Raw genomic sequence first — 24691 nt, forward strand, 5'->3', positions numbered from 1 at the left:
TTTTGTAGTTTAGTCGTGAAATAACGCGGTAATAATAGTCACCGGTATTACTTACTTTTCTTCCTATCGCGGAAAAAAAACACAACCGACTTAGCATCACATGGACCCAAAGCAATCATGATTTGACTCAGGTAAGTTCAAGTTGGTATAAACAACCCACTTTTGGTACGTTATTTCACTAATTTAACTAAGTTTGAGGTGATTATGTATCACGTTTATGCTACTGTAAAGCAACAGTAGATGTAAGATATAAGTGTTTTTGACACCAAGTAATATGGTTGTTTTCATTTAGTGGCTGCAGTTTGAATCCCAGATGAGGTGATGCTTCATGCCATAAGCCGCCCCCTGCAGAGATGTATCATCTCCAACATAAAGATATGGATCCGCACTTTCTGCTCCACAAAGCCCCACTCGGTTCACAACGAGGACACCACAGAGACCCGCCTGAACCCCCTTAACATCCAGATGCTGTCCAGAAGCCTACACGAGCAGATATTTCGTGGTCTACAACCAGACTACCGCGAGGAATCTGTGGACCGCAGTGTGAAGCACTTGCAAAGGCATCAGCTGTGGGGACGAGAAACTTCACTGTTACCCGACGTGGAGCTAAAGCTGTCCAAAATGTACGGCCGCAATATCGACGAGCATTTTCGTACTTTGGCGCAGAAGCAAAGTCTTCCCTACTTGGAAGCTGCCACCAAGCTTCTGCAAGCAGAACCTCCGACTATGCCTCAGGAGTGGGCACGGGAGGCCGGTTGGACACGTTACGGGCCCAACGGGGAATGTCACAGGGTCGATTTCCCAGACGAGACCGCGCTTGTGTTTGATGTGGAGGTGTGCGTAACTGAGGGACAGTGTCCTACAGTGGCAGTTGCTTTGTCTCCTACGAACTGGTGAGAAATAAGGTATATACGGGGTCACAATAAGTTAACTAAATTATATGTTTATTTCAAGGTACTCGTGGTGCAGCAAACGTCTAATTGAGGAGCGATACTCCTGGTCGAATCAGCTGACCCTAGCTGACCTCATCCCATTGGAGACGCAGGTGAACTCAGTCCGTCCTCCAGGGGGTCAGTGGAAGGAGCGTCTCATTGTGGGGCATAACGTCAGTTTTGACCGATCTTATATTAAGGAGCAATACTTACTGAAGGTCAGCGTTTGCTATCGCTTTCACTTTAGGTTCCGTAAGCAGACACGAATTTAACTTATGTGTTTTTTTGTTTTTTTTAAGGGTTCTAAGGTCCGCTTCATGGACACGATGAGTCTACACATGGCTATCTCAGGTCTAACCGGCTTCCAGCGTACACTATGGATGACTAACAAGCTAGGCAAGAGAAGGGGCCTCCAGGAGGTCACCCAACACATGAAGAAAGTCGGACAGAAACGAGACGGCCCCAAGGTTTGTGTATTTATGTCATTTTTAGCTTGAGATGTATATTTTAACCATTGTGTGAAACGTGTGTGCAGATTGGTTATTGGGACTGGGTGAATATTAGCAGTATTAATAATTTAGCCGATGTCCATGCTCTGTACGTGGGAGGGCCGCCGCTGCAGAAAGAGGCACGAGAGACCTTTGTAAAGGGGACCATGATGGACGTCAGGGACCACTTCCAGGTATGATGGTTGCACCACAGCATGACAATATTACAGTAAAAATGAGGTCAAACGCACAATGGAGTCAATCAATACTAAAATCTGTTTAACTATATTTGAGTATCTACTTCACAGTAACTTTGATGCATGTTTTTTAAACTAGTTATCTACCAATTTGTTTGCAAAAATTAATACCTTTTATTAAAATGTTTCACAGTGATAACTACACCGCTATGTACATCTGTGCAATACTTTGTTTTTTATATTCAGTATAGTTCAGGGGTCTCAAACATGCAGCCCGCGGGCCAAATGTGGCCCGCAGGACACTAGTTTGAGGCCCCCGCGCAAGTTTGATATGGATGCTGTAAGGTATCATGTACCCAGAAAAAAATTATTACGTTTGATTCATGTTCATGTTAAAGGTTAAATAACTGTTAATAGTTATCCTCCCTATCCGTGTGGAAGTGGTACGTTCTTGGCTATTTAAGTTTAAAGGAAATAACTTGAAGGCTACCGTTTAGGTCGCTAGCTCTCTAGTTTGCGAGTTAGCATGTGTCTCAAGACCTTGCAGTTGCGCAATATGTTGCAAATAAAAAGAGTATAAATGTGACTATAGTCGTGTTTTGTCATGTCTACAGGGCTCTAATAATGCTTTGTTCATTTTAATCTGAAAAAAAATAATGTCTACCCTCCAACTATATGTGGAATCGTGTATTCTTATACACATATATTGTGTACTCTTGCTGCTGTGCAATGGAAATTTCCCCACTGAGGGACAAATAGGCACATTTTATCTTATCCTAACTAGCCATCTAAATGCAACCAATTCAACCTTTAACTTTGTGTCTGCTGCCCCCTGCAGGAGCTAATGAGGTACTGCGCCATGGATGTAGAAGCCACCCACCAAGTCTTCACAGAAGAGTTACCGCTCTTCATGGAAAGGTAAGAACACCCTATCACTTGTGTGTTGCTGTCTCTAGATCAGTGGTCTCAAACACGCGGCCCGCGGGCCAAATGTGGCCCGCAGGACACTAGTTTGAGGCCCCCGCCTTGATATGAAAGTTTAATGTTAGTGCGGCCCGCGCAAGTTTGATATGGATGCTGTATGGTATCATGTACCCAGAAAAAATTATTACGTTTGATTAATGTTCATGTTAAAGGTTAAATAACTGTTAATAGTTATCCTCCCTATCCGTGTGGAAGTGGTAAGTTTTTGGCGATTTAATTTTAAAGGAAATAACTTGAAGGCTACCGTTTAGGCCGCTAGCTCTCTAGTTTGAGTTAGCATGTGTCTCAATACCCTGCAGTTGCGCAATATGTTGTAAATAAAAAAAGGATTAAGGTGACTATAGTCGTGTTTTGTCATGTCTACAGGGCTCTAATAATGCTTTGTTCATTTTAATCTGGAAAAAATAATTTGTCTACCCACCAACTATATGTGGTTTCTTAAGTTTTTATTATTTGCCATTTTATTATTATTATTATATTTATTTATTTATTACTGATTGATTGATTTTTTTTATTCTTGATTTGTTTATTTATTTTTCATCTTATTTTGTGTAGAAAAATAAAAATTAAGATATTTGAGAACAGTGGAATGTTTTATCAGAGCTTTTCTTATAGAAAATTGGAACCAAAGTTTTTTGGGAAAACCTGATGCGGCCCAGTCTCACCCAGACCCGAGCTCCAGTGGCCCCCCAAGTAAATTGAGTTTGAGACCCCTGCTCTAGAGCATCATACTGACTTAGTGATTTACCTTTTTCCAAGATGTCCCCACCCAGTCACGTTTGCGGGGATGCTGGAGATGGGCGTGAGCTACCTTCCTGTCAATCAAAACTGGGGGAGATATCTGGAGGATTCCCAAGACATTTACGAAGAGCTGCAGCGAGAGATGAAGAAGTCACTCATGACTCTTGCTGATGATGCATGTCAGCTTCTGGAGGATGAGAGGTGAGCCTATTTAGTATAACATTGTGGAAAACACAATATCATAACATAGCAACTTCATATTTTATGTATTTGACCTTAGATTTAAAAATGATCCTTGGCTTTGGGACCTTGAGTGGGACGTCCAGGAGTTCAAGCTGAAAAAACTGCCAGTCAGCAAGAGGAAACAGAACAAGAAAGCATCTGAATCCCAAATCGTTCCTCCTCTTCCAGATTGGATGGAAGGTACATAAAAAAAAAAAAAAAAAATCAATTTAAAAATGATTAAACCAAACTCTGGGCTCCAAGATGAAGGTCCACCATCTGAGGAGGACATGACAGCAGGTTGCCCCAATAGGTTGGCGATTGATAAACTGAAGGAAACAGTCAATCGACTTCCCAAGAGAAAACAACACCTGCCTGGACATCCTGGGTTTGATTTCCACAAAACACGTTAGAGCCTACCTGTGTCCTTTCCACTGTTCCTCATTGCATCCCCTCTTTAGGTGGTACCGTAAGCTGTGTGAGAAGATGTCCGAGGATGGCTGGTCCCCTGGAGCTAGTCTCATTAGTCTTCAGATGAGAGTGACTCCAAAGCTGATGGGTCTGACGTGGGATGGTTTTCCCTTGCATTACACAGAGAAACATGGATGGGGATATCTGGTTCCTGGACGCAGGGATAACCTGAATTCCCAGGAGGGAAGTCTAGGTCCAGTTTGCCCTCACAGGTATAGTCTTAATGTCTGATGAATCCAGCTTTCAGTTCTTCAAAAGCTTCATTCATTCATTTTCTACCGCTTATCCTCACGAGGGTCGTGGGGGGTGCTGGAGCCTATCCCAGCTGTCTTCAGGCGAGAGGCAGGGTACACCCTGGACTGGTCGCCAGCGGTTACAAAGTTCAGAACTCAACATCAGCTACATGGAACATAGGATCTGCTCCTATAAAATGCACAGTAATAACTAACCAGCATAGTGGTCTGATTATTGACACATCCACTCTCCCTCCTTTGCAACGTCCCTTCCCGTATGCAAGACAACCACTAGGGTAAAAGTAAATTGTAATGTTCATTCATTCATTTTCTATTGTTTATCCTCACAAGGGTCGCGGAGGTGCTGGAGCCTATCCCAGCTGTCTTCAGGCAAGAGGCGGGGTACACCCTGGACTGGTCGCCAGCCAATCACAGGGCACATATAGACAAACAACCATTCACACTCACATTCATACCTATGGACAATTTGGAGTCGACAATTAACCTAGCATGTTTTTGGAATGTGGGAGGAAACCGGAGTTCCCGTAGAAAACCCACGGGGGGGGGGACATGCAAACTCCACACAGGTGGAATTGAACTCGGGTCTCCGAGCTTTGAGGTCACTCGACCGCCGTACAGCCCTCCTTCACAGCAAACAGGAAGAAATATGGCGTTAAATAGATTGTGCGGCGTACCCCAGGGGTCAATACCGGGACCAAAACTGTTTTAACTTTTATATAAATTACATCTGTGAAGTCACAAAAATTATGCATGAAGCTACTTAAAAATGTAATCCATTACCGTTACAGAGAGATCGAGCGCGTTTACAGAGAGTACTGTGAGCAGAACAGCAAGGAGCAGCCTGAATATGAGGAGTGCACGACATCGGACGATCTCATGTGGACAGACAGCACCGTTTGGGCAAAGGTAGCATTTAATGTAATAGGACCAGATACTACCAGATACTCTTAAGAGCGTTGGACACCATACAAATATAAACAAACCCTCAAGAAGAAATGTGTGCATGAAAGATATTTTTTACTTCATGATCAGGTGGAGGAGTTTGGATCTTTGGAGAATCTGACAGATGAAATTGGAGCTAATGCAATAGCAAATGAGGTATGCGCTATGTTGGTGTCTTTTGTCATACACGTCTATTACACAATATTATTACTATTACCGTATTTACTGGACTATAAGTCGCACAAGGCCAAAAATGCATAATTCGGTAGAAAAAAACATACATAAGTTGCACTGGAGTATAAGTTGCATTTAATTTATTTTACAACAGGGGTCTCAAACACGCGGCCCGCGGGCCAAATGTGGCCCGCAGGACACTAGTTTGAGGCCCCCGGCTTGATATGAAAGTTTAATGTTAGTGCGGCCCGCGCAAGTTTGATATGGATGCTGTATGGTATCATGTACCCAGAAAAAAATATTACATTTGATTAATGTTCATGTTAAAGGTTAAATAACTGTTAATAGTTATCCTCCCTATCCGTGTGGAAGTGGTAAGTTTTTGGCTTTTTAAGTTTAAAGGAAATAACTTGGAGGCTACCGTTTAGGTCGCTCGCTATTTTCTATTGGTAGAAAAATAAAAAGTAAGATATTTGAGAACAGTGGAATGTTTTATCAGAGCTTTTCTTGTAGAAAATCGGAACCAAAGCAATGTTTATTCATTTTTCTGTTTTTAATAAATGCGTTTTTTTGTGTCCAGTTTATGTAACATGTATAAGTCGCAGGAACAGCCAAGCTATGAAAAAAAGTGTAACTTATAGTCCGGAAAATACAGTAATATTAGCTCTCTATATGTTCAAAATTGTTTTGTCGTCTTGCATTTGTGTACCCTAATGGAACAATAATATCTAATTTCTTATTGCAGAAACAACAACAACGCAACCGTAATTCCCAATATACCCCAGAGGAGAGTAACTGCCCCTATCACCAAGGAATTGGCCCCCACAACGATGTCGATATACCCGGGTGTTGGTTTTTCAAACTACCACATAAGGTAGGTCTCGGTGAGAGTACCTTCACTGACCAGCATTGTGTAAGACATGTGCGTGTTTTTCAGGACGGCACTCAAAATAACGTCGGCAGTCCCTTTTCTAAAGACTTCCTGTCTAAGATGGAGGACGGTACGCTGAGGGCAGGGAGGGGTGGAACCAACGCCACGCGTGCCTTGGAAATCAACAAAATGATGTCTTTCTGGAGGAATGCTCATAAGCGTATAAGGTTTCAATCATTTCTAAACAGATGATCGAGTAATATAATAACTGTATGGATATAGTTGCATATTCGATCATTTGTTTCATTCTTGTATCGTATTCTTAGTACAGTACCCCCTTGTTTATCGGCGTTTATTTGCTTCCATGCAGGACTGCGATAAATGAATTCCACGAAATAGGATTCCATTATTAAATTGAATATTTTTATAGTTACAGCACCTGAAAACCTGTTTTTTTACACATCATTAGAGCCCTCTAGACATGAAATAACACCCCTATGGTCACCGTTACACTTGTATTATGCAATATAGTCAACATCATAACAGAAAAAAGCAACTTAAGGCATAAATAAGTGCGTTGCTGTAAATATATTCCAGTGCTAGAGGAAGTGAGTCAAAGTGGCATCAAGTCTGGTGCTTGTGTGTCTCACTGAATATCACAGTGAGAGTTCAATATAGGCCGTATTCCACACGGAATAGCATGATTTTTTGGATATACATATATACAAACAACCATTCACACTCACATTCATACCTATGGACAATTTGGAGTCGCCAATTAACCTAGCATGTTAGAACATGTACACTCCACACAGAGATGGCCGAGGGTGGAATTGAACCCTGGTCTCCTAGCTGTGAGGTCTGAGCGCTAACCACTTGACCGCCGTGCCGTGGCAAGGGATTAGTGTATATTATTTTATTCTGTATTTACTATATTCTGTATATTATTGACCTTGACAGTATAGTGCTGTAAAAGCTTTAAAAATAGACTTTGAAAATGCAATAATTGAGTGTAATTCCTGTCTTTAGCTCCCAGATGGTGGTGTGGTTGCGGAAGGGGGATCTTCCACATTTTGTGAGCAGGTTTGTATGCTCTATGTCAGGGGTGGGCAAACTTTTTGACTAGTGGGCCGCATTGATATGACAAAATTTACGGGGGGGGGGGGGGGCAGACTATATATTTTACACGTAACAGTCCACCTGGTATTATTGTATCTGTAAAATTGTCATGCAATCTGCTATTATTATTTATTATTTTATATTTATATTTAAATATTTTAAAAATAATAAAATATTATAATAATTACAATAAAATTAATATAATAATATATTAATATTAATTAATATTAATATTATTACAATTAATAATAATTATTATAATCATAATATTTCTAATAATTATAATAATCTAATAATAATAATAATTATTATTATTATTATGTGCTTGTGTCCCTTTTTTCAGGAGCACTTTGTAAACAACAGACCATGTCAAAAAACGAAATTGATAAAACCATCAAAAGGTTGGCTCAGGCCATGATGCCAGGTTGTATGTTGAGTTTAAATGAAATACTTTGGAAAGATTGGGCGGGCCGTATTCAAACACTTGGCGGGCCGGATGTGGCCCCCGGGCCGTAGTTTGCCCACCCCAGAGTCTATGTGCATTTCATCTTGTTTGACAGAAAGAAAATCATTTGTATGTTTTTCCCAAGACACAAAGATTTTGACGAAGAGGGTCAGTACGGTTCGATATTACCTCAGGTCGTCACGGCTGGGACGGTAACACGGCGTGCTGTGGAGCCGACGTGGCTGACTGCTAGTAATGCACGTGTAAGACACACCGACGTCACAACCGATGGAAAAAAAAAACACACGTTAAAATCATAACAGTTGACTATGTTTGGTGTTTACAGCGGGACAGAGTGGGCAGCGAACTGAAGGCAATGGTGCAAGTACCGCCTGGCTACCACCTTGTCGGAGCAGACGTGGATTCCCAAGAGTTGTGGATTGCAGCTGTGCTTGGGGAGGCTCACTTTGCTGGCATGCACGGTGGGTACACTGCGGATAGGGCACATATAAACAATTTAAATACATGAAATACTCGTTCTATCTACTCAACGTCTGTGTCATACGTGTTGCATTCAGGGTGTACAGCGTTTGGCTGGATGACCCTTCAGGGAAAGAAAAGCCAAGGCACGGACCTGCACAGCCGCACCGCTGATGCCGTGGGGATCAGCCGAGAGCACGCTAAGGTGTTTAACTACGGCCGCATCTACGGTGCAGGACAGCCCTTTGCTGAAAGGCTACTGATGCAATTCAACCATCGCCTTACTCAGACAGAAGCTGCCAGTAAGGCCAGACAGATGTACGCTTTAACAAAGGGTCTACGCAGGTACACGACACGCTTTTATTCATTAAGGAGTCGTTTGTGTAACCTTAGCAATCTTTTGTTCTGTGGTTAGATACCAACTGTCTGAGGAAGGCGAATGGCTGGTCAATGAATTGGAAATTGAGCTGGAACAAGAGGAAGACGGAAGCATATCCCTGCAGGAGTTGCGGAAGATCAATAGACTGGCTTCACAGCGGTGAGGAAAAATAAATGTAGATCATCTTCTTTGTCCCCACCCTTGGCCAAATTGTCCATTATCCTAGCATGTTTTTGGAATGTGCGAGGAAGCCGGAGTACCCGGAGAACATAACTGAGGGTGGAATTGAACTCGGGTTTCCTAGCTGTGAGTCCTGCATGCTAACCACCGTTCTAGTTGCATTTTTGCTTGGTTGCACGGCGGTCGAGTGGTTAGCGCGCAGACCTCACAGCGAGGACACCCGAGTTCAATCCCACCCTCGGCCATCTCTGTGTGGAGTTTGCATGTTCTCCCCCGTGCATGCGTGGGTTTTCTCCGGGTACTCCGGTTTTTCCTCCCACATTCCAAAAACATGCTAGGTTAATTAGCGACTCCAAATTGTCCATAGGTATGAATGTGAGTGTGAATGGTTGTTTGTCTATATGTGCCCTGTAATTGGCTGGCCACCAGTCCAGGGTATACCCAGCCTCTCGCCTGAAAACAGCTGGGATAGGCTCCAGCACCCCCTGCGACCCTTGTGAGGATAAGCGGAAGAAAATGAATGAACGAATGAGAACAATGAGCTCTGGCTGCACGGCGACCAAGTGGTTAGCGCACAGGCCTCACAGCTAGGAGACCCGAGTTCAATTCCATCTGTATATGGAGTTTGTATGTCCTCACTGTGCATGGGTGGGTTTTCTCCGGGTACTCCGGTTTCCTCCCACATTCCAAAAACATGCTAGGTTAATTTAGCGACTCCAAATTGTCCATAGGTATGAATGTGAGTGTGAATGGTTGTTTGTCTATATGTGCCCTGTGATTGGCTGGCGACCAGTCCAGGGTGTACCCCGCCTTTCGCCCAAAAACAGCTGGGATAGGCTCCAGCACCACCCCCGTGACCCTCGTGAGGAAAATCAGTAGAAAATGAATGAATGAATCTTCTTTGTTACATTTAACGCTGTCTTATGAATATCCATAAGATCCCGTCGGAGAAAGTGGGATTTGGTGGGCAAACGTTTGTGGTTTGGAGGCACAGAGTCGGACATGTTCAACAAACTGGAGAACATTGCTCATTCGCCGCAGCCTGCTACGCCGGTGTTGGGCTGCAGGATTAGCAGAGCTCTGGAACCCAAAGCGGTAAAGGATGAGGTGAGCCACGAATTGGTTCATGGAATTGAACCTCAACCCAAGAAAAATAAACGTATCAGAAGTCGAAATCCTAATCCTAAATCCATGCAAACAACTATAACAATATCTACGCAGCTTTTGTATCTGCGCTAATTTCTGTAGGTCCAAACTGAACGTCATGAGTATATAATGTGTTGGTGCAACCTTTTGTATTTACGTTAATGGATTCCCCTTGTGTTAGTTCATCACCAGCAGGGTGAACTGGGTGGTCCAGAGCTCTGCAGTGGATTACCTTCACCTGATGCTGGTGGCAATGAAGTGGCTCTTTGAGGAACACAACATCGACGGACGCTTCTGCATCAGCATCCACGACGAGGTACGGTACCTTGTCCGCAGTGAAGACCGATACCGAGCGGCACTGGCACTTCAGATCACCAACCTTCTTACACGGTTTGTTTACATCTGACGAGATAGCTTTCTGGGCTGAAAACACAATAGAACAATAGACATGGTTGTGTGTGTATATGTGCCCCCCCCCATCCCCCCATCCCTCCCTTGCAGGAGTATGTTTGCACACGCATTAGGCATGCAAGACCTTCCGCAGTCAGTAGCTTTCTTCAGTGCAGTTGACATTGACACGTGTCTGAGGAAAGAAGTCACCATGGATTGCGTGACTCCCTCTAATCCAACGGGTGTGGAACGGAGATATGGACTTCCACCTGGTGAGCACAGAAACAAATACACTTTGCAGGCAATGTAGTTATTTATCAAACTAAATGGTATTGGTTTTATTTCATTTCAACATGCATCAGATTACAATTGAATGCATCACATAATCAGTTCACAGTTCCACATGTCCAAAAGGAGTAGGAAGAAGCAAAGCTTATTAAATCCTACCCCTCCATCTGGTACTTTTACAATCAGTAACTGTTACATTTGTTCACTTCCTGCTTTCTAATATAGTTTAAGTATTTTTTTTTCACATATCGAAGTACAAGGTGATATGAGCATCCAATGACATAATGGGTACCATAGTAAGTGTCAATATAGTGATATATATAGCACATCATGACTGGTTCAAGACTCTTCATCCTTGTATTTAGCAAACATCAACTGCTTGTATTGTTTCTTGAATTGGCTCATCGTTGTGCATTGTTTGAGGGTCTTACTCAATCCATTCCATAGTTTGATTCCACATACTGAAATGCTATGGCTTTTTAACGTAGTCCTAGCATAGAAGTGTTTCAAATGTTCTTGTAGTATTGGATGACATTTTTTAGGTAATTGGTTATTTTTAGCCTTATGCATTATTTTAGCTGTTTGAAGATGAACTATATCAGCAAGTTGAAGTATTTGTGATTTTAGAAATAAGGAGTTAGTATGTTCTCTGTAGGCGGCATTATGAATTATCCTTACTGACCTTTTTTTGCAGTACATTTAGCGAGTGAAGATTGCTTTTATAGTTATTAGCCCATATTTCCACACAATAAGTAAGATATGGTAGAACCAGAGAGCAATAAAGAGTGTGGAGTGATTTCTGATTGAGAACAAATTTTGCTTTGTTCAATATTGAAATATTTCTGCCCACTTTATGTTCTATATTTGTAATATGAGGTTTCCAGCTTCAGTCAGTGTGATACAATGCAGTTATACTCCTCAAACCACAGCCATGGTAGAAGTTTTAATGTCAGCCAAAAAGACAGCAACTACCGGTGACCATTTGTGTTAATACATATAAAATGTAGTCCTAGTTAAAAATAAACTAATATTCGAGAAAACATTAACAAACATAATGTGATTTTTAGGTGAAGCCTTGGACATCTACCAAATAATTGACATCACCAAAGGCTCCCTCAATAAAGGAACCCAGGGAAAGGATACACAGAACAAGTGAACACAAGTTGCCTGGAGGCTCATCGGCATCGAACCAACAGGAGCATCCAGGCTCATTGTTTTCTCTTTTTCTTCTGTTTGGGTTCTTGAGTCTCTTCCAAATCTTGGGACACAGCCTTAAAGAGAATAGAGACAAATGTAAACACGGAAAGAGGGCAGCAACACAGATTCATCCACTTTGACGCTTACCTCCTGACTGTCGTCCTGGTCCTGCTCCTGCAGGGCCGCGTCCAGGGTAGCAGCGTTGATTCGGAAATCTCGCGATGTGCTCAGTTTCATGTATTGCATCAGGTTCACCTGGATGACATTTATTGTATTTAAACATTTATTTTTTACAGAGTTCTTTTGCACTGCACCGAACACCTACTTTTGACTTCTTGGAGAGAGTGATGAGGAATTTCTCATACTGTTCAATGCTGAAGATTAAATTGGGAATAGCCTTTGTTTCACGGAGGAGTTTTGCCTACCCAGAAAGAAAAAAAAATTGTGTAATGTATATACTTATTTATAGAATAAATACTGTATTTAATGTATGTTTCATTATGAAATGGTTCTGGGTCCTTACAGAAGCAACAGTGTTCACTTCAGTCCTTTTCTTTTTCTTCTTATCTACACCCGAAGTACTCGAATCTCCACCCTGGAGTTGGATTATAACCGTCACCAGCAGTAATACTTTGTGAATAACCAAAGTGTAATATGTTCATGGAGTCTGAAATATGCATAAAAGTGAACCTGGACATATGTGATGAAAGAGTAGCATTGTGGAGTCAGGTGGGAACCAGACAGTTTTACCTGCATAGTAACACATACAAAATACTCGGTTAGCATGACATCAAGCCGTATTAGAAGACTCAGACCCCCCCCCCCCCCCCCCCCCAAAAAAAAGGCTCTCACCAGCTTCTCAAAGCGTGAAGGTAGTTTACCACTTTGAGTGGCACACATTTGGATGTACTGTCAAGTAGATAAATACATGTATATATATCACAGTGGGGTTCGATTCAAATCTAAACACTAGGAATAATAAAGTACAGAAATACGTACATATTTAACCAGCGTGGTGAGGATGGTGTACGTGCGGCTCAGTTCTCTCAGCAATGTGAGGGTACAAGTCCCAAGCTGGAGTGTGGTCTGGACCAACTCATTCAGTGCTGTCAAAAGGGTGCCGAGCTGCAGCGTCACTGCTTTTTCCACAGGATCCTGCCGACCTGCAGCCTGTGTGGTCTCCTCGGCTTGTTATAACATAACAAAACTATAATAAGTCTTTGCACCGTACGATACCCTGACGGGCACAAATAACAGCATCGGCGTAAAAGAGTCCCTACCAGGGCCTGATCTGTCAGAGGCTGTGTGGTTTTTCCTTCTACTGATCAGCCAGTCCACTTCATCTAGCACCTTGTCCACTTGGGATAAGACCAGAAGCTGCAGCAAAACAGTAGACGGGGTACATGTATATTAAGAATTCAACAAAGTATTTTGGAAAAAAAAAAAGTACTTACTGCTGCAGCTGTTGCGGTCTTCTTGTTGACAATAGCAAAGTGGGACTGTTCTTCTACCTCCACATCCTAGTCATCATACAAACATAAAAGCTAGTCTGGTTGGAACAGAAAACACTGCAGGTGAGACCTCAACCCATGCTGAAAACTCATTGTGCTATTCCATTACAGTCCTGGAGGTGGCAGTAGCGCATACAGTATTAAATGGGTGTCAACTGCAATGCACTCTTTTTACTGCAGGATCTAATCCAGAGGTCTCAAACTCAATTTACTTGGGGGGCCACTGGAGCTAGGGTCTGGGCGAGACTGGACCGCATCAGGTTTTCAAAAAAAAACAAAACACATTTATTAAAAAAAGAAAACTGAATAAACTTTGCTTTGGATTGATTAATGTTCATGTTAAAGGTTAAATAACTGTTAATAGTTATCCTCCATATCCGTGTGGAAGTGGTAAGTTTTTAAGTTTAAAGCAGGGGTCTCAAACTCAATTTACCTGGGGGCCACTGGAGTTAGGGTCTGGGCGAAAAAACGCATTTATTAAAAACAGAAAAATTAAATTTTGCTTTGGTTCCGATTTTCTACAAGAAAAGCTCTGATAAAACATTCCACTGTTCTCAAATATCTTACTTTTTATTTTTCTGCACAAAATAAGATGAAAAATAAATAAAATCAAGAATAAAGAAAATCAATCAGTAATAAATAAATATAATAATAATAATAAAACGGCAAATAATAAAAACTTAAGAAACCACATATAGTTGGTGGGTAGACAAATTATTTTTTTCAGATTAAAATGAACAAAGCATTATTAGAGCCCTGTAGACATGACAAAACACGACTATAGTCACATTTATACTCTTTTTATTTACAACATATTGCGCAACTGCAGGGTCTTGAGACACATGCTAACTCGCAAACTAGAGAGCTAGCGACCTAAACGGTAGCCTTCAAGTTATTTCCTTTAAACTTAAATAGCCAAAAACTTACCACTTCCACACGGATAGGGAGGATAACTATTAACAGTTATTTAACCTTTAACATGAACATTAATCAAATGTAATAATATTTTTTCTGGGTACATGATACCATACAGCATCCATATCAAACATTAAACTTTCATATCAAGGCGGGGGCCTCAAACTAGTGTCCTGCGGGCCACACTTGGCCCGCGGGCCGCGTGTTTGAGACCCCTGATCTAATCAGAATACAAGCAGACTGCAGCAATGCAACGTGAACAGCTGTGTGGGTGGCGTTAGCCTTCCAGACAGTCGACTTGGCTTGAATGGTTACCAGGTTTGGACCTTGTACATACCTGATCAATATCACCCAGGTGGCTGTGGATGTCCTGGCAGAGTTCGAGCACCAAGCTGGCAGGGCTCTTAAAGAGAACGTGCAGGCTGAAGAGAAGCGAGAGCAACCCCTTGGACAAAGCTGCGTCCTCTACAAACAAGGAGATGTTTGAATTGAATTGAAAACCAAAAAAACGACAACATTAGCTGGTGCTGACTCACCAAAGTGGGTCTCCTTGCAGATTTTCACCGTCCATGTGATCATCTGGACAAACTGTTGATTTGACGCACATGTGTTAGCACACCTAGCATCAGCAATTCAGCATAGTGTGCATACCTGCTGAGATGAGGGCTTCAACTGGAGGGAAAGCACACTCAAAATGCTGACCAAGAGCTGAGCTTCTTTGCTGTTGAAGTCGTCTTCTCCTCGACTTAACTGGGCAAATAACGCTCTCTGTTGACAACGAAGATGTATAACAGATCATCAGTGGAAAGTGACACTCGGCATGACGATGAAGGTGTTCACTTTACTCTGCCTCTTCCAAGAACTAATGCATTAAAGAGGACTACAATGTACAGAGCAGTAACATATTGGAATAAACTTCCACTACATTTAACCATGATAAATAACAAAGCAAGATTCAAAAATAAATTAAAAGAAGCAGTATCTAGCAGGGAAGTTTCTAGTTGGTTGATTTATTCTGAAATTCTGAGTGTGTAATTTGGAATAATTTTTGTTGTTCTGGTTCTGGTTGGCTTCAATCATTTTAATTTTATTCCATAACATCTCAGATAATTTTTGTTTAGATTTAGTTCTATTTAATTGTAATGACTGTTTTTATTGTATTATGTTTGAAGTTTGCAGCACGGCGGTCAAGTGGTTAGCGCACAGACCTCACAGCTAGGAGACCAGGGTTCAATTCCACACTCTGCCATCTATGTGTGGAGTTTGCATGTTCTCCCCGTGCATGCGTGGGTTTTCTCCGGGTACTCCGGTTTCCTCCCACATTCCGAAAACATGCTAGGTTAATTAGCGACTCCAAATTGTCCATAGGTATGAATGTGAGTGTGAATGGTTGTTTGTCTATGTGTGCCCTGTGATTGGCTGGCAACCAGTCCAGGGTGTACCCCGCCTCTCGCCCGAAGACAGCTGGGATAGGCTCCAGCACCCCCCGCGACCCTCGTGAGGAAAAGCGGTAGAAAATTATTTTAATTTTTAATTCATCCATTTAAGTCATCCATTTGACCACAAGATGGATGAACTGTATTATCATCTCCTTTAAAGTTGTTCTTCAATTGAGAAAAAGCACATATTTTAATACCGATGTAAGTTACATGATGTTTCCGCCATTGTATAAAATTCACTGAACCGCACTAAACCGCATACACAAAAATGCTAAATTCATCACACGGCAACCTAACACTCAAAAGCAATGGATAAGCAATCCGCACGTATCAATTTTAAAGTTTACAATTTTAAAAGAGTGGTTAGTGCGTAGACCTCACAGCTCGGAGACCAGGGTTCAATTCCACCCTCGGCCATCTCTGTGTGGAGTTTGCATGTTCTCTCCGTGCAAGCTAGGATAGGCTCCAGCACCCCCGCAACCCTCGTGAGGAAAAAGCGGTAGAAAATGAATGAATGAATGAAAAATAAATTGAAAAGCAGTATTTAGTAGGGAAGTCAGTTTGTAGTTGGTTGATTAATTCTGAAATTAAATCATTTGAATTTTATTCCATTCCATCTCAGATAATTTTTGTTTAGATTTAGTTATATTTAATTGTAATGACTGTTTTTATTGTATTATGTTTGAAGTTTGAAATGTATTTTTTTTGGACCTCATGAAGAATAGTCTTCACTGGAGTGAGGACTAATGGGGATCTGTAATAAACAATAAACAATAAACACAACTCATGACGTGACTGCGCATATATACCTGAAATTGACGGATGTAAACGTAATTAATCCCGTCACCATATTCTTGCTCAGCAACATCCTGAGAGTTTCCTGGAAAAAAAGAATTGGGAAGTCTTCTGTATGTTTTTTTTTTTTATATGTATTTTAAAGTGTAACTCTACCGATGGAAGAGAGAAGTTTGGGCATCTTATCAGGGTAGCGCTGATGACAGGTTGTGAATATCCTGAGAAGACCTTCCAGGCACAAATGTGACAGACTGGACCGTTTATCCTTCTTCCCAGCATCCTCCACTGTGCTCGGGACGTAGGTGTACCGCCACATCAGCACACTGTAAGAAGTATCAAAAACAATCAGGAAAGCAGGAAGTGAACAAATGTAACAGTTACTGATTGTAAAAGTACCAGATGGAGGGGTAGGATTTAATAAGCTTTGCTTCTTCCTACTCCTTTTGGACATGTGGAACTGTGAACTGATTATGTGATGCATTCAATTGTAATCTGATGCATGTTCAAATGAAATTAAACCATTACCATTAAATGCAGCGAATCAAGTCAAAAGGATCCCCCACCTTGTCATATCACACAGGAAGCGGAAAGTCAAGTCTGAGCTTTGTCCATCTGGGCCGTCTGCCACTCCCGTTTCCTCCAGCTGCTGGATCTTCTGCACCGCCACGCAAAGCGAATAACGCACAAATTCATCACTGGAGCGCAGCACAGAGACCGCCTCTTCTCTGCTCTGAGAACTGTCCCTGGAAGAAAACAACAACAACATCAGCCTTAGTACTTCCTGCCAGCGACAAGCATGTCTTAAGTCGAGCACACTAACCTGAAGAGCACGGTGAGAAGAGTCGATATAAAGTTCATGGAAAGTAAACTTCGAGGAATCTTGTTTGAGGGCATCCGAGCCTTTCCAGATTTCTCCCTCAGGATCTCACACAGCTTGTGGTAGCGGTTAAAAAGCTCCATCAGCTCCTCGAAGTAGATTTTACTGAAGGTTTCAAAGAAGAAAAAAAAAATGATGAAATTCTTCACATGTTGCGTCAGACAAAAAACAGGAGCAAACTGTTACCTGTAATTAGCCTTGGCAAAGTTATACTCCATGAGGACCTCATACAATCCCAGCACGAGCACAGCAAATATATTATTCTTCATCCCAACACTGGATCCATTTGAGAATTCGGCTGACTTGTCCTGACAAATAAGAGTATTGCATGACCAAGACATGCTTTATATATATATATATATATATTATATTATATATGTCATGCATGCGTACCAGTTCAAAGTCCTCCATTTCACATTTAATCATGCGTTTTGTCACGCTCTCTAGAATTGTCTGGAGCTCTGACTGGTATCCCTCCTCATCCTCATCCTCGTCCTCGTCACTGTCGTTGGTTCTGGTTGAACGTGGCATATTTTTAAGCCACAACAGGCAATGCACAGTGCAGCTCACCAGGTGGGCCTGAGGTAGAAAGAAATATTTATAGGCAGCTTGTATTGATTTATCTGCACAAACAATTGTATGAGTTGCTGCCACCAGCATCACCGAAGCACAAATAAAAACACTAACAGACATGGCGACCTTTAAGAAATGTAAGTATCGTATAGTACATAGAGTAGTATGTAGTATAGTGCCCACTATTAGAGTATCGCTGAAAATTGAACCATGTCCAGCATATGGTCGTGTGGTTGCAAAAACATGCCGTTTTGTCTTACATGGAATTGAAGTGATTAAAATGTAAAACTCCTCTAAGTACTATTTTTAGAATTCTTTCATTGAGTGTGTGTCTGACTGTAACTTTCGATGCCATGTTGGGCTACTAAACCCAACTCGTATTTATTGTTTGACTAACCACTAAGCCAATTTCATTGGGCAAAAATGGGTCCAATTGTTGACGTATTGATTGAGACGTGCGCTAAGCAGCATCAGTACACTTTTTTATTCTGTGTAGACAAGGAATTAGGGATCGACCGATACCGATTTTTTTCCATCACCTTAGCCGATGGCCGATTTTCCTTGGGCCAATAAACTGCTTTTGCTCCCTTAATTTACATGAAAAAATGACAATGATAACAAATATTACAGGTCTCAAGTTTAAACTAATATTTATTGAAATGTAAACACTGAACACAGTAGGATTCAGCTTTCTTAAATATACATTTAAACAGCATTATCAACTTAATATCAAGGAATAAATATTCAACCATGTGCAAAATATTTCTGTCGTTTATCTAGCAATGTGATGACTTCTCCCCCTCCCCACCTCCACCTCCACACACACAAACACATCACACTGACACAATTTAGTACATTGACATTAAACCCTAACCCTATGAAACATTCAGCAGCATTCCTGGTTTTCAAACCCACAAACTAAACTATTATTTTCAAGCACGTATCTTGCATACACTTGGCGTTCATGTTTCCTATTTCAAAGCAGGTGTCAATATTTCAACTAAGTTTAACTGTGTGTGTTGCAGGGTCCTCCGGCAACACAAAGCTGCCCGGCGGATGCCTATGTGAAAATAATGCGGCAGAAAAATACATCGGCAATTCCACGCGCGTATCGGACGATACCAATTCAAGTAAAGAACGCAAATATCGGCCGGCCAATGTATCGGTCAATCTTTACAAGAAATAATATATGTTTTGTTGAGATGAGGTTGGAGTCTTGACTTCTTCCCACTCCCTTTCAAACGTGTACGTTTATATATACATACATAGGTATTTTTTATTTGTATTGATTTTGGTTGGTTTGTTGTGCTTTGAATGTATGTTTTCATGAAGAAGAAGAAAAAAATACCAAAGGCTCCTGAATGTGGACTTGTTCTCCATGAGCAGTGATGCATGGCTGCAATTTCACGGGGGGCAGGAGATCTTGTTCAGGTTCGTAGTAGCGCCTCAGCTATGAATAAAAAGATGTGAGGAGAAAATATGGATGGATGCTTTGAGCATGACAAATAAGATGATTCGTGGGGAAGACATTCATACCTGTGATAAAAGTGTCTGCATGATGGCGCTTGCGAGCTGAGAGTTCCGACTGAGAACGCCATAGAAGCCCTGCATGACACGTCAATCAACCAACAACACATAAAGTAAAGGCCCATCTTTATCCAATTAATTCATTTTAAACTGGAAGGCAGCATCATCATTTTGAGATATTTAAATAATGGAAGTAAATCAGACACTTTCTATACCACTTGTCCTCCAATACAGACTAAATATTGTCACGTCAATAAGCATAACTGATTATGAAACGGAGCACACACCTCATAGAGCATGATGCGCACATCCGCCTGCTGGCCGAGGCAGCGACGGAGGCTGCTCAGGATCTCCAGACAGAACGCTTCGTTGGCAGCAGCATTATAGCGAGAATGAACGTCCACTTGGATCTAGTCAGAGATTCAAGTACAAATTGTGTTTTGTTTTTTTTATTTAAAAAAATGATGTGTAGCCTTAAATCTATACCTGGCTTGAGGAGATTGTCTGGCTGCACTGGCTGGAGGACAAGCTGCCCAACACTTTGAAGTTCTTCAACAACAACAAGAAGCCAGTCACAGCTGACTTTCGTCCATCCAGTTGGCTGGGAATCAAAAATACAAGTTCAACTGACCATACTGTATCAGGGCGTTAAAGAAAGAAAGAAGAAAAAAGAAAAGAAAAGAAAAGAAAAGGAAGAAAAGAAGAAAAGAAGAAAAAGAAAAAAGAAAGAAAGAAAGAAAAAAGAAAGAAAGAGAAAAAAAGAAAAAAGAAAAATAAAAGAAAGAAAAAAATAAAAGAAAAAGAAATATAAAGAAAAGAAATAAAAAGAAAAAAGAGAAAAAAGAGAAAAAAAGAAAAAAAAAGAAAAAGAAAAGAGAAAGAAAAAAGAAAAAGAGAAAAAGAAAAAAGAAAAAAGAAAAAAGAAAGAAAAAAGAAAAAGAGAAAAAGAAAAAAGAAAAAGAAAAGAAAAAAGAAAGAGAAAAAGAAAGAAAAAATAAAAGAAATAAAGAAATAAAAAAGAAAAAAAGAGAAGAAGAGAAAAAATAGAAAAAAGAGACAAAAAAATAAAGAAAAAGAAAGAAAAAAGAAAAAGGAAGAAAAAAACAAAAGAAATAAAGAAATAAAAAGAAAAGAAATAAAGAAATAAAAAAGAAAAAAAAAGAGAAAAAGAAAAGGAGAAAGAGAAGAAGAGAAAGAGAAGAAGAGAAGAGAAGAAAAGAGAAAAAGAAAGAAAGGAGATAGATAGATAGATAGATAGATAGACTTTATTGTCCTTTATTGTCATTGCACAATAACACAGCAGTGAAATTGCCAACGAAATGTCGTACATAGTACATACGTACATACAAAGTACATAGACCAGTAAAATAAATCCCATCCAACGTGATGGAACAATACAAAAACAGAAATGCTTCATCAATCCACATACCTGGAAAACATGGCCTTTCGGAGAACCAGAATCAAAGCATCTTTCATGGACATGCTGACTTTCAGCAGAGGCTGTACATTAAACAGAATATATTTTACTGATGTTTTACTGCAAGTACTTCTGTGCATGTTTGTGGCTTTTAGGTACCTGGACAGCTTTCAGCAAGCCCTGCACTGTGGCCAAAGGCAGGTATGACAGGTGATCAAAAGTCTCTGTCACCTTGGAGGATGACTCCAGTAGTATCATAGGAGCCGAGGTCACAATGTCACAAAACAGGTCTGATGACACAGAGATAAATGTCATAATGTCATAATTAATAAGCACACTGAGGAGACACAGTGAAACTCCCTGTACACTTGCATTGGATCACCTCAGATTGTAAATGTGAGAAGGGAGTATATATCGGTTGTATTACCTAAGAAATGATTGACAGGTGAGGCGGTCTTTGTGACCAGCCTATTCAGAACTTGCTCCAGTATATCTCCTCTGATTGCTTCGTGCATCTAACAGAGCAAATGTACATCACAGCAAAACAATGTAATACATATGTAATACATATGAGTCTTGGTTGGATGTTACAATAATTATGAATATGTTACCTTAAAGCCCTGCAGGAGAACCTGACCTCCAAGTTTGCATGCCAGCTGAGTGGGGGTTCTGGCCACAGTCGCAGACCCTTCTGTGGTCTTGCCAAATGGTCCAGGTTTTGGTCCAAATGTGTCCATTAGGAAGAAGCCCAGCTGCACCAGCCCCTGGGTCACATGATCCCATCCAAACACACTGCACAAGATAATAACAGTGAACATAATTTGGAAGCAGAAATGCCCACATTCATTCCATATGAAACATATTCATAAAATCTATATCTAATATACAATATATTTTCATTCATCCAGCTGTCTTCAAGCGAGAGGCGGGGTACACCCCGGACTGGTCGCCAGCCAATCACAGGGCAAATATAGACAAACAACCATTCACACTCACATTCATACCTATGGACAATTTGGAGTCGCTGTGAGGTCTGCGCGCTAACCACTGGACCGCCATGCAACCAAGCAAAAATGCAACTAGAACGGTGGTTAGCATGCGGGACTCGCAGCTAGGAGACCCGAGTTCAATTCCACCCTTAGCCATCTGTGTGTGTTTGCATGTTCTCTGGGTACTCCGGCTTCCTCCCACATTCCAAAGACATGCTAGGATAATGGACAGTTTGGAGTCGCCAATTAACCTAGCATGTTTTTGGAATGTGGGAGGAAACCCACGCATGTACGGGCATGCAAACTCCACACAGAGATGGCCGAGGGTGGAACAATATATTTTGTTTTTAAATTTAAAGAAATAACCATATACTGGAATAGATTATGGTTTAACCTTTGAGGGTCCGGTAGTACTTTTTTTTTTTTTTAACCTTGGCTTATACCTGTTTTTCACCGTGTCCAAAATCATCTGAGAAACACTACAATGCTCAGGCAGGAGGTCCTGCAAGAACTTGGATCCCTGCAGCAACTGTTCATCTTTGAAGCTCTTCATGATCACCCCCTTCAAAAGTTCAAACACCTATCAAATATAAAGAATGGGAGATATAATTAATATGCAGAATGGAGCCAGGTAATAATAAAGAAAGCAGCAGACGTCCCAACCTGTTCCTCGTAGCGTTGGATGCGTGCAACAGAGAGCAGTAGAGCAACGCTGAAAGGGCAGAGGTCCCCGTATGATGTCTGGTGCAAAGTAAATCACGAGTAGAATCCATGAGGTGCATAAAATCCGATTCTACAAGTTTCAGTAGAGTGAGAAATGAGACCTATGTAGCTTACTTTGATGCTTTTAAGGAATTCTCTGCCAAGTTCATGGTCCAGCCTTGCAGCAAAGACAATATGGAGGATAACCGTTCCTTCAACATGTCGTAACTGATCCTGTGGTATGGACTGAACCTCCATATCCAAGCTCCTGAGAAACACGACGGTGGAGGTAGGGGTTGACAATTAAAAACAATAGTTGTTAACATCAAAACGCTTGTGTCACCCACTCTCCGTGTCTCTGCTCTTCATGTTGGCTTATGTCTTGCTGCTTAAAATAAGCGATGATTCCATCCAGGATCTGTCTCTTGCAACCCTACAAGGTGCATGCAGCATGACCAATTTTTATCGTCAGATAGCCAGAGAGAGAAAGACGCATGCTGTCACACACCCTTTACCTTTGCAGATAACAACAGCAGCTGATAAACAAGCGGCGGGATCACCTGCAGGTCAAGTTTGCTGAACATCCGCAGCACTTTCTCCGCTAGGAATTTCAGCTCATCTGATGACAAGGGCACATCCCTGAAATGAGACACAGTTGCAGCCTTGGCAATAATGCAGATGTCGATACGACAATGAAACGGCGTTGGTGATGACAAGTTACCTGAACATCGTGGTCAGGTGGATAACGCACTGTGAGTCCCATCTGCATCGTGAATAAGAGTATTTAGGTGTAAACGACTATGGGCTTTAATGAATAAAAGGGTTAGTTAATTTGAATGATATCAATCATTCATTCATTTTCTACTGCTTATCCTCACGAGGGTCGCAGGGGTGCTGGAGCCTATCCCAGCTATCTTTGAGCGAGAGGCGGGTTACACGACTGGTGGCCAGCCAATCACAGGGCACATATAGACAAACAACCATTCACACTCACATTCATACCTATGGACAATTTGGAGTCGCTAATTAACCTAGCATGTTTTTGGAATGTGGGAGGAAACCGGAGTACCCGGAGAAAACCCACACATGCACGAGGATAACATGCAAACCCCACACAGTTATCAACCAAAAAAATTCAAGAATATGATATGTTTCATATCACCTGCTTGAGCAGAGGCTATTGATCAGCTGTTTCTTGTATTCCTCACCACTGAGATCACCTACAACGGCAGAAAAAAAAAACACACAAGTGCACATTACTTCGCTTAATATGACACTGTAAACCAGGGGTCTCAAACATGCGGCCCGACACTAGTTTGAGGCCCCCGCCTTGATATGAAAGTTTAATGTTTGATATGGATGCTGTATGGTATCATGTACCCAGAAAAAAAATATTAATGATTAATGTTCATGTTAAAGGTTAAATAACTTAATAGTTATCCTCCCTATCCGTGTGGAAGTGGTAAGTTTTTGGCTATTTAAGTTTAAAGGAAATAACTTGGAAGCTACCGTTTAGGTCGCTAGCTCTCTAGTTTGCGAGTTAGCATGTGTCTCAAGACCCTGCAGTTGCGCAATATGTTGTAAATAAAAAGAGTATAAATGTGACTATAGTCGTGTTTTGTCATGTCTACAGGGCTCTAATAATGCTTTGTTCATTTTAATCTGAAAAAAATAATTTGTCTACCCACCAACTATATGTGGTTTCTTAAGTTTTTATTATTTGCCGTTTTATTATTATTATTATATTTATTGATTACTGATTGATTGATTTTACTCTTAACCAGTGTTAAAAAGACATATTTTTAATACAGCTACGACTAGATTGTCATATTGTAGCTGATCCGTGTATACATACAACTGTTAGTACTAACCTTTACCATATGACAACTTTTCACAGGCTGCCAGGGCAGTGAGCACCGTAGGAAATAATTCCAAAGACTTCCCATGGAATATTTTTCCCACTTTTACTTCTTTAACAAAAAAATCTGCCAGTTTTGCCAGAGAGGATCCATTCAGAGTGTGTGTCTGTGTGATGAGACAAAATAA

General features: G+C 41.1%; 3 protein-coding genes across 6 annotated transcripts in view; 2 read left to right on the top strand and 1 right to left on the bottom strand.

The window, feature by feature from the left end:
• unc45a (unc-45 myosin chaperone A) overlaps positions 1-9292 on the top strand; it is a 65571-nt gene extending 56279 nt beyond the window's left edge. Inside the window, exon 20 of the transcript XR_013629315.1 lies at positions 9218-9292. The gene's annotated coding sequence lies outside the window, so the exon portion shown is untranslated. The remainder of the gene's footprint in view (positions 1-9217) is intronic.
• Positions 1-12688, top strand: polg (polymerase (DNA directed), gamma). 4 transcript variants are annotated; one of them, XR_013629276.1, is made up of 23 exons: positions 1-131; positions 293-893; positions 955-1150; positions 1232-1399; positions 1468-1614; positions 2456-2535; positions 3361-3543; positions 3623-3765; positions 3829-3952; positions 4026-4247; positions 5078-5195; positions 5322-5387; positions 6151-6279; positions 6343-6503; positions 7306-7359; positions 7986-8103; positions 8187-8322; positions 8419-8665; positions 8736-8858; positions 9818-9986; positions 10207-10341; positions 10527-10687; positions 11771-12688. XR_013629276.1 is itself a non-coding variant. In XM_078794149.1 (23 exons), exons 2-23 carry the CDS (start codon positions 322-324, stop codon positions 11857-11859), a joined length of 3615 nt encoding a protein of 1204 aa, XP_078650275.1. In that variant the 5' UTR covers positions 1-131; positions 293-321; the 3' UTR covers positions 11860-12687. The 4 variants fall into 4 exon arrangements, 2 of the variants coding, with proteins under 2 accessions (XP_078650275.1, XP_057931487.2); XM_078794149.1 differs by having other exon boundaries at positions 10207-10415; positions 11771-12687; XR_013629286.1 differs by lacking the exons at positions 9818-9986; positions 11771-12688 and having other exon boundaries at positions 10527-10618.
• The window catches only part of fanci (FA complementation group I), a 15024-nt gene continuing 1605 nt past the window's right edge, over positions 11273-24691 (bottom strand). The window contains exons 4-37 of the mRNA XM_058075502.2: positions 24517-24670; positions 23808-23865; positions 23367-23408; positions 23161-23284; positions 22993-23078; positions 22781-22913; positions 22607-22684; positions 22387-22523; positions 21566-21746; positions 21382-21469; positions 21114-21244; positions 20967-21037; positions 20024-20138; positions 19825-19947; positions 19547-19615; positions 19359-19460; positions 17831-18016; positions 17624-17745; positions 17381-17542; positions 17124-17303; positions 16717-16883; positions 16575-16645; positions 14978-15094; positions 14863-14914; positions 14664-14791; positions 13355-13420; positions 13181-13277; positions 12900-13087; positions 12753-12809; positions 12591-12650; positions 12424-12495; positions 12226-12321; positions 12048-12155; positions 11273-11974 (exon numbers count right to left, since the gene is read on the bottom strand). Coding sequence (XP_057931485.2) covers positions 11912-11974; positions 12048-12155; positions 12226-12321; positions 12424-12495; positions 12591-12650; positions 12753-12809; positions 12900-13087; positions 13181-13277; positions 13355-13420; positions 14664-14791; positions 14863-14914; positions 14978-15094; positions 16575-16645; positions 16717-16883; positions 17124-17303; positions 17381-17542; positions 17624-17745; positions 17831-18016; positions 19359-19460; positions 19547-19615; positions 19825-19947; positions 20024-20138; positions 20967-21037; positions 21114-21244; positions 21382-21469; positions 21566-21746; positions 22387-22523; positions 22607-22684; positions 22781-22913; positions 22993-23078; positions 23161-23284; positions 23367-23408; positions 23808-23865; positions 24517-24670 — 3684 coding nt within the window. The 3' untranslated portion in view covers positions 11273-11911. The remainder of the gene's footprint in view (positions 11975-12047; positions 12156-12225; positions 12322-12423; positions 12496-12590; positions 12651-12752; positions 12810-12899; positions 13088-13180; positions 13278-13354; positions 13421-14663; positions 14792-14862; positions 14915-14977; positions 15095-16574; positions 16646-16716; positions 16884-17123; positions 17304-17380; positions 17543-17623; positions 17746-17830; positions 18017-19358; positions 19461-19546; positions 19616-19824; positions 19948-20023; positions 20139-20966; positions 21038-21113; positions 21245-21381; positions 21470-21565; positions 21747-22386; positions 22524-22606; positions 22685-22780; positions 22914-22992; positions 23079-23160; positions 23285-23366; positions 23409-23807; positions 23866-24516; positions 24671-24691) is intronic.

Source organism: Doryrhamphus excisus, linkage group LG1 (genome assembly GCF_037039965.1).
Source record: "Doryrhamphus excisus strain RoL-2023G ecotype Guam linkage group LG1, RoL_Dexc_Guam_v1.1, whole genome shotgun sequence".
Taxonomy (NCBI): domain Eukaryota; kingdom Metazoa; phylum Chordata; class Actinopteri; order Syngnathiformes; family Syngnathidae; genus Doryrhamphus; species Doryrhamphus excisus.

What these genes read in the sequence shown, in the direction of transcription:
- polg (XM_078794149.1), top strand. Translation starts at nt 322, where the DNA reads ATGCTTCATGCCATAAGCCGCCCCCTGCAGAGATGTATCATCTCCAAC. An exon ending in GGTCCAGTTTGCCCTCACAG is followed by an intron (nt 4,248 to 5,077) that starts GTATAGTCTTAA and finishes TTACCGTTACAG; the next exon opens with AGAGATCGAGCGCGTTTACA. An exon ending in TGACTGCTAGTAATGCACGT is followed by an intron (nt 8,104 to 8,186) that starts GTAAGACACACC and finishes TGGTGTTTACAG; the next exon opens with CGGGACAGAGTGGGCAGCGA.